Here is a 10,000-nt window from a genome sequence, read left to right on the forward strand (position 1 = left end):
TTCCATCAATTGCTCTCTAAGTTAATTTTATGCTGAACACGGTCTTCTACGCGATAATCGTTGCCAATACCTATGCAACTGCAATATCATCAAAAGCCATTCATACACATAATTTAAACAAAAGTATTTATATGAAATTCGTATGACCTTTGACACTGCCGGCAACACAGACAAACCACGTGACTCGACCCGCGCATCGATGCTCGTGCAGCGAGTACGAGAAAGAGGGGAGGGGGGAGGGGGGGGGGGCAACAGGTCATGTCCGTGATCGTCACACGTTGTGGTTGGTACGACACCCTCGCCTGCCACGCCGCGGGCACAGGCGGCGCCGAACTGCCAGCAATGTTGTGAGTGTGTGTTTGTGTATACATACATATATATATATATATATATATATATATATATATATATATATATATATATATATATAAATGCACCCACACACACATAAACACATACACACACACACACACAGACATGCATATACATACATATATATATATATATATATATATATATATATATATATATATATATATATATATATATATATATATATATATATATATATATATATATATATATAGGCATATATGTTTACTTAGATACATATATATACATATATATAAATATATATATATATATATATATATATATATATATATATATATATATATATATATACATGTATGTATATGTATATATGTTTGTTTGTGTTTGTTTATGGCGTGTGCGTGTGTGCAACAATGCAGTGCAACCCAGCTGAATGATGAATGAGCGACCCCCCCCCCCTGACCCCCAGGGCGCATGCGGCTGTTGTTGCGACTCTGACCTGGATGTATAACCGAGGGCGTGAGAGCGTGAGGGCGTGCGGGCGTGAGGGCGTTTTAGAGCTGTACTTGTATGACTTTAGAATCTTAGAATTTCAGATGAATTTGAGTCGTTAATATTTATTTGTTCGCGGGATAACTAAAAAAAAAATGTGTACAGATTTTATTTATTATTATTTTTTTTTACCTTAAATATCATTAAATTAAATAATCTCGATCGAGGATTTTTTTTTTAATGGGTGATTTAAGTGTAATTCTCCAAGCGTGAATATTCTGCCTGCTTCTAGTTATTTTTATTGTTATTATCATTATGATTATAAACAAGTTTAGCACTAGCTATTATTGTTATCATTGTTATTATCATTATCATTGTCATGACTGCCGTTATTGTTACTTTTATCATCATTATCATTATTACTATAATCATTATTATTATCTTTATCATCATCATCATTATTGTTATTATCATTATTATCATCATCATTATCATTATTATATTGTTTTCGTTATGATGATAATCATCACTGATGTCATGATAATAATAATAATAATAATGATAATGGTAATAATAATAATAATAATAATAATAATAATAATAATAATAATAATAATAATAATAGTAATAATAATACCAATAGCAATAATTATAATAATAGTAATAATAATAATAATAATAATACTACTAATAATAATAATAATAATAATAATAATAATAATAATAACAATAATCATAATAATAATAATAATAATGATAATAATAATAACAATAATAATAATGATAATAATAATAACAATAATAACAATGATCATGATAATGATGATAATAATAAAAATGATAATAACAATCATAATAATAATAATATAAACACGTAGAATGATAATGGTATAATAATAGTGATAATCATGATGATAACAATAATAATAATAATTATAGTAATAATAATAGTTCGCATTATTATCTTTACCATATTCTTATTATCATCATACTAATAATAGTAACAACAACAAATGATGATAATGGCAATAATTTCATCTTTATCATAATCATGATAATTACAATAATAATAATAATACTGTTACTGCTAATACTAGTACTACTAATAACAATAACAATAATGATAATAATGATAATGATATACTACTAATAGTGATCATAATAGCAGTAATACCAATGATAACAATGATAATGAGAATGATGATAATGATAATAACTAATGATAATGATAAAAGTAATAGTAATGCCAAAAATTATAATAAAATCAATAATACTGATAATGATGCAAATATCAATAATAATAATGATAATACTACTAATGATAATGAAAGTAATGATAATCGGCCGGTTTGTTAGAACTGTGCGAGGCTCGACCCAAAGAATATTCGTATACTTGACATGCATAAATAAAGAAATATATGCATATTTATGTCTAGACATGCATATCAACCCGGGAAATAGATTATTAAATGTATATCTATCAGATATATAGACAGATAAGCCTTTATTTCTGCGTCTGTATTTATGAAAATTCATTGGGTCGGGCCTGGCACAATTTTAACAAACTGGCCGAGTGATAACAATAATGATAATAATGACACTGAATATGATAATAATGATGATAATAATAATAATGAAAATAATAATGATGATACTACTACTACTACTACTAATAATAATAATGATAATAATGATAATACCAATTATGATACAGATCATAAAAATAATCATCATCCTCACATGATCACATTAGCAGCATAATAATATGATGATAATAATAATAATAATGACAATAGCAATAGCAATTATAATGATAATGATAAGGGTGATGATGATTTATGATGTTGATAGTAAAAGTAATAATAGCAACAACAATAATCATGATAATAATGGTAATGATGATAATGATTAGTGATAATAATGATACTGCTAATACTAATACTAATTATGATGATAATGGTAATAATAATGATCATGATAATAATAGTAATAATGATAAGAATAACACCAATGATGATAATGGCAATAATAATGGTGATAATAATAAAAATCATAATAATAATAATAATGATAATGATAATAATAGTAATAATGATAATAACATTAATAATCAAAATAATAATGATGATAACAATAATAATGATGATAATAATGATAATGATGATAAGAATAATAGTAACAATAATGATAATAATGGTAATAATGACAATAGTAATATTGATAATAACAATGATAATGATAATAATGATACTACTGATGATAGTGATAATAATAATGATTACAATAACGATGACAACGATAACAATAATTATAAATATCTTTTTGATACCAGATAATGATAAAGTTCGGTGACGATGATAATAATAAAAATAAAATAATGAAAATGAATGAAAAAAGATACAGATGAAAAAAAGATAAAGACAGTAGTGAACGTTACAAATCCTGCTAATAATGACAATAATACTAATAATATTATTGATGTAGATAACAATGGTAATGAAAAGAGAACAAATGCAATAAAACAATGTTATCGCAAGGAAATCACAGATCATGATATCCATCTTTTTATTTTCACCTGTTTGAGATTCTGATAATTCCCTTTATCATTTAATCTTTATTCATTTATTCCCGGTGGAAACTTTTGCGAAATATTTCATCTAGAAAGTCGTCACGCAGACATTTCCCCATCATGATCCACAATCCATTTTCGCCTCTATATACTAAGATCCTCCCACTGCCAATATACTAATGGATAATAAAGGACAGAATATTCAGCGGGATTGCCATGAGCGAGCAGTGAACGTGAGAGCGGATGTGACATCAAACTCTCTCCCACACTTTCACTTTCACCTCAAACAGTGCTGGATCTGCTTCACGGTCGGGCGTTGCCATTTCCCAGTTTGGTGCGACTTTGTAAGAGGGCGAGTTCAAGTCTGGGTAATTCTACCGAAAGGTGACGCATTGACACATTTATTTTGAGTAAGTAATTATAGATGGTACTTTAGTTATGAAATTATTCCATCTTTGATACACCTTGAAGTGGTTAAAACTCGTGACAATGTAATGATGCAATCTACGTTTTGTGCTGGATCCGGAAACCTGCACATGGAAATATTAGAAAGTGCTTCGGAGACATAAAATTATATTGGTACAATCGAAATGCGTTATAGTTTATGTTTTCCTTTAAATTTACCTTTATTTTTGGTTATCCAATATCTGCTTATGTGTCCGATAAACCCTCCTTTATTTTAAGTTAGGGTGACGGAGATTTCGACAAAGGTCAAACTCGAAGTGAAAGTCTTATTTTTACTTTAATTACTGTTAATTTGATGTGTGTTTTGCTCATCCGTGCAGTGTAACAATTTGTTTTATCGATATTATCATCATCTTTATTTTATCGTTACTTTGTAAGTATTATTATCATCGTTATATTATAAATATGCTTATCATCGTTATTTTATCAATGCCTTAATTATCATCGTATTATGATAATTAATGTGATCATCAGTATCCTGATTTTCATTACTGCTATAATTAGTCTTGTTATCACTACTTTTGTTCTTATTTAACGCTTTCTTGAATTTATGATTATAGCAATGGCAATAATGATAGTAATTACACTCATAACAATGATGATCGTGATAACAACGGCAGTAGCATTAATGATATGGAAATGATAATAATGATAATGTTTGAAATTAACATGACATTAAAAATACCGAGAGAATTATAATTAATAGTAATGGTGATGATAATGAAATGAGAAAGAAAATCAGTGATAGTTGTAACGATTGTTTTTTATTCATAATAATGATAATATGAAGATAATGATAATAAAAATAACAACAACAACAAAGAACAATAATCATGACATTAACGACAATGATAATAACAAGTGTAACAATTCCTGTAATAGTGATTAAGGTGATAATGATTGTGATAATCGTAACAATTATAATAACGATGATAATGCTAATGATTACTGTGATGATAAGATTATGATAATTATAATAAGATTGATTATGATGGTGATGACGATGATGATAAAAATGATAAGGTTAATGATAACAGGGATAATGATAATGATGAAAGATAATAGTGATGATAATAATAATGATATCTATGATGATGATATAATGATAATAACGGCAATTAATTAGGATGATGAAGATGATAATGATGATAATGATAATCACAATCACTATAATGAGGATAATGATAAAAAGTAGTAATAATCATCATCACCATCATCATCATAACTATAATAATGGTAATAATAATTATATTGATAATAATGATAATAGTATAATTGACAATAATGATAATAATAATAGTAATAATAATAACGATAATGATAACTATAACATTAATAACAATGATAATGATACTACTAATAATAATGATATCTATAACAATAACAACAGTAATTATGAAAATAATAATGCATATAATGATAATATTAATATTAACATCAGTAACAATATCAATGATGATGATGATAATAATAATAATAATGATAATAATAATAATATTACAATAATGATGATGATGAGGAGGAGAAATAAGATGATGATAAATTGGTTAATATCATTACTGTTTACATTTTAGTCCTAAAATCCTATCAACTACCAATTAGGAAGACTGTTAAAAGTTTAATTAAGATGCGACTTGTAATGAGGGACCTAACCTAATTAAATCGAGATTAGGGCAACCCTGATCGAACCATTATTAGGATTTACATGAATCGAAGGATGGTTGGCTTCATTATAAGGCGATGTAGGCCTATTTAGTGCTGTGTTGGGATGAGATTGCAATTGGCGGGAAATTTTAAAATGGCGCGCCCTTCCGTGACTAGCATTAAAATGTTGCAGGTGCAGTTCGCGTTATTTATCGATACTTAACGTTGGTAACGAAGTTTAGCTGATGGAAAACAGTTTATCTATTTTCGTTAATCACATCAATGTTTCTGTGAAGGCTGCTACATGACTATGAATCTAAAGTCTGATAAAAGAAGAAAAAAAGAAAAAAGAAAATCGATTCGAGAACCTGGCAACTCAGGCGTCCTCATAGCCCCATATGCACGTGGAAATGCATTTTGGCGCCCAATTGCACTCCCTGCCTACCACGCCAGTGGCCCCTATTCCGTCAGATTCAAATTTAACGTATTTTTGTTGCTTTTCCCACCGTTACCATGGATTTTCTTTCTCCTTTATTTAGCCTTTCTTTCTCCCGCTGTCCTTTTTTCTCTTCTCTATCTCGTCCTTACTTCTCCAGCGTTCTCTTCTGTTATCTATCTCTCTTGTTTATTATCCCACCGTCTTCTCTCATCTACCTCGTCCTTTTGTCTACCGGTCTCTCTTATCTATCGTTTGTTTCCTTCTCCCACCGTCTGCTCAGCTTTTATTTATCTCTTAATTCCTTTTTCCAACTTCCTCATTCCTTATCTATCTCGTTATTTCTTCTCCCGCCTTCCACTTCTCTCTTATCTCTCTTGTTTCCGTAACCCACCGTCTTTCTCTTCTCTCTCTCCTGATTCCCCATTTTACCATCCTCTTTTCTTATCCACCTCCTTATCTTTTCCCATCTTTTCATATCCTCCTATTTCTTGGTTCGACCTCCCACCTTTTTATTCTCTCTGCCTTCCCACTAGATTAAAGGTGCCGTCACACTAGCACTTTTTCCGTCAATTTTTTGACAATTTTCTGATATTTTGTCCATTTTTGAGCGAATTGTCGATTTTCCAGTCAGACGATAATGATCGTTTCCGTCTGAAAACCTTTCCGTCAACTTTTTCAGCCAAGCATAGTCAAATCAAGAGCTATATTCGAGAATGTTTGTATTTATGTTAAATAAAATTGTCCAAAAAATGAGAATCTTTGTATTTATGTTAAATAAAATTGTCCAAAAAATGAGAATCTTTGTATTTATGTTAAATAAAATTGTCCAAAAAATGAGAATCTTTGTATTTATGTTAAATAGAATTGACGGAAAAAGTGCTAGTGTGACACGGCCTTTAATTGTCACCCTAAGCGTCACCCTTCTGCAACGTGGGCGTTCTCGCTCACGGGCTGAAGTGTAGAGAGCGGCACGCAACTGTCACACCCTAAAAACGACGATGTTCACTTGTTCAGGGTGTTCTTGGTGTGGGGGGTATGGGTCCTCCCTCCTTCCCCCCCTCCCCTCCACCTCTCTTATTTCTGCGACTGCTTCTACCCGCTGTTTCTCTATAAGGTAGATTCTCTCTCTCTCTCTCTCTCTCTCTCTCTCTCTCTGTCTGTTTCTCTCTCTATCTCTGTCTCTGTCTGTCTGTCTGTCTCTCTCTCTCTCTGTCTCTTTCGCTCTCTCTGCATTTCTTTCTCTCTCTGTCAATCTGTCTGTCTGCCTGTCTCTCTCTCCCTCTCTCTCTCTCTCTCTCTCTCTCTCTCTCTCTTTCTCTCTCTCTCTCTCTCTCTCTCTCTCTCTCTCTCTCTCTCTCTCTCTCTTTCTCTCTCTCTCTTATTCCCCTTCTCTCCCCCTTCCTTGGTTTTCCTCTATTCCTTCTTATTTTTTCCCTATTCTCTTCGTTTCCTCCTTGCTCTTTCTCTTCCATTGTGCTTCTTCTCCCCTCTCCTCCTTCTTTATTCTTCTCCATCCCTCCTTGCACCTCTACTTCGCACCCCTACTCCCCTTACTTTCCCTCGCCCCCCATTTATTCTTTTCCTCCTTTTTCTTCCTCCCTTCCTCCGCCTCTTCCGTTGCACTTTCTCCTCACATCCGCCTTTGCTTCCCCTCCCTCCCCCTTTCACTCTGTATTATGATTATTTCGATAGTAATTATCATTTGATCTTTTTCATATTATTATTGTTATGATTATCATCGTTATCAACAATTCTGATGTTGAAGATATCATTATCATAACAATTATTATCATATTCTCTCCTGTCTCCTTTTCCAGTTTTAGTTTTCTTCTTCTCCCTTCCATCCTCCATTCATGAATTCAAAAATGAAATTATTTCTATTCGGTGATGAATATAAAGTAGATTATCTCTCTTCATAATTATGCATGATAACATATTAACTAACTACCCGAACCTCGTGTCGTGAAGTTCAAGCTAAAAAAATAAACTAATTCAGACAAGGCACGCATAAAGGTACTGTCACTAGCACTTTTTTTTGTCAATTTTTTTGACGATTTTCTGGAGTTTTGTCCATTTTTGGGCGAATTGTCGATTTTCCAGTCAGGCGATAATGATCGTTTTCGTCTGAAAACCTTTCCGTCAACTTTTTTTCAGCCAAGCATAGTCAGATCAAGAGCTATATTCGAGAATGTTTATATTCATGTTGAATAAAATTGTCAAAAAATTGACGGAAAAAGTGCTAGTGTGACAGCACCTTAAGTGAGTGGGCTTTATGAACTTCCCAGCGCAATAAGTGGACTGAAAGCGTTTCGATCCTATAAACAATAAGCATCGGAAACCATGGTGTTGTGAAGCGCATTACGATGGTCTTTTGTCATCTATTTCCTTAGCAGTATCTACACTCTGGCGAAGAGATATTTCTTATATATTTTTTTCTAACTATACGTATATATTCATTCTTATTCATGTCGTTACACTCTCTGATCTCAAAATAACTTCCCTGTTACTGATTTCCTTCTTGAGCGATCAACAGAACCGAGAAAGATTTCGCATTATTGTTGTTAATTCAAGTATTTATGCAATGCCTTGGCTTCTCTTATTGTTTTGTTTGTATAGCTTTGCTGTGTTCAATTTCATTATTATAAGCAAATTGAAAATATAATTACTGTTGTTATTGTCAGTTATCATTATCACTACTGCTGTTTTTACTGGTTTTGCTATTATTATTTCCATTTATGCCGTTACCCCTTTAACAAAATTCGACTGAAAATCACACTGAATCCGTCTCACAAACGCCACTCATCACATCCAAAGCACCAAACTACGATGACATAGCCCGTGACCTGTTACTATTAAACTAGCAAAGTTAATGACGAGAGAAAACGCCCCTTCGTGTCAATGGTCGCTGCCTCGTGCACGTTTCGCCGCCCATCGCGAGGCCGGGATGTATGGCGGGAAAATCGGGGAAAAGTCGAGGTGATGTTTCATGCGATTTTTTTTTATAGTCACTGGGAATCATGAGAGCATTTTATATCTAGGTTTATATTTCGACATCAAGTTGCTTTCTCTCTTTCTCTTTAGACACACACACACACATATATGTATATATATATATATATATATATATATATATATATATATATATATATATATATATATGTGTGTGTGTGTGTGTGTGTGTGTGTGTGTGTGTGTATTTACATATATATGTATATATATTTACACACTCTCTCGCTCTCATTCTCTATCTCTCCCTCTCTCTCGCTGCCCCCACCCCTCTCTCTCCCACTTTCCCTTTCCCTTTCTTTCTCTCTTTCTCTCGCTGCCCCCCCCCCCCCCCTCTCTCTCTCTCTCTCCCACACGCACATATACAATGTATATTTGTAATCTGTACATGTAATCTTCGGCCCACATGATGATGTGGTTTTTATGACGACCCACTGAATGTCTTCTTGCTCTCTAAAGCCCCATCGATTCCAGATGATGTCCACTGAATGAGGATGACTCTCCCGTCGTCGATCAGTGGGCTGCAGCGCCTCTCGGTGGTCGTCGTGCTCATGGGCGTGGCGGTCCGTCCCCCCGCCCTCGGCCTGGTGATCAAGCACGAGCCCCAGCTGGACACGGAGCTGTACGTGGCGCCGGCGACGTACACGCGCAAGGACGGCAAGGCCCTGCCCAGCACCATCATCATCTCGCGTCCCATCGGCGTCCGCGACGAGCCGGAGAAGGACCCCCTGAGGGACTTCCCGCCGGACGCGCTGTCTTTCGTGGGCGCCGCCGACGACTCGCGCGAGGGCAGCATCGACCTCAAGCACAACATCAAGTTCTACAAGATCGAGTGCACCAGCGGCCGCTCCTGCTCCTCCATCATCCCCGCCTACACCACGACGCCCCCTCCCCTCAACCTCAAGCCGCTGAGTGACGAGGAGCTCAAGGAGTACCTCGAGCAGTTCAGCCTCCGAAATGGATTCCAGTATTCCGACGACTTCGAGTCGAGCGGCAGCCCGTCCGTTCCTGAGGAGTCGGACTTCGACGGCGCGAGCGAGGAGCGGGCGTTC

General features: G+C 34.0%; 1 protein-coding gene across 2 annotated transcripts in view; it reads left to right on the forward strand.

The window, feature by feature from the left end:
- Positions 1-10,000, forward strand: part of LOC113812700 (mucin-12) — a 12,610-nt gene that overhangs the window by 450 nt on the left and 2,160 nt on the right. The window contains exons 1-2 of one of the 2 annotated variants that reach the window (XM_070126718.1): positions 3,670-3,804; positions 9,423-10,000. The exon at positions 9,423-10,000 is cut by the window's right edge and continues 1,267 nt beyond it. In XM_070126718.1, the coding sequence (XP_069982819.1) occupies positions 9,437-10,000 (564 nt within the window). In that variant the 5' untranslated portion in view covers positions 3,670-3,804; positions 9,423-9,436. Of the gene's footprint in view, positions 1-3,669; positions 3,805-9,422 lie in introns of those variants that run through there. The other variant, XM_070126717.1, reaches the window with a different exon arrangement.

The sequence above is a fragment of the Penaeus vannamei genome, chromosome 10 (assembly GCF_042767895.1).
Source record: "Penaeus vannamei isolate JL-2024 chromosome 10, ASM4276789v1, whole genome shotgun sequence".
NCBI lineage: Eukaryota > Metazoa > Arthropoda > Malacostraca > Decapoda > Penaeidae > Penaeus > Penaeus vannamei.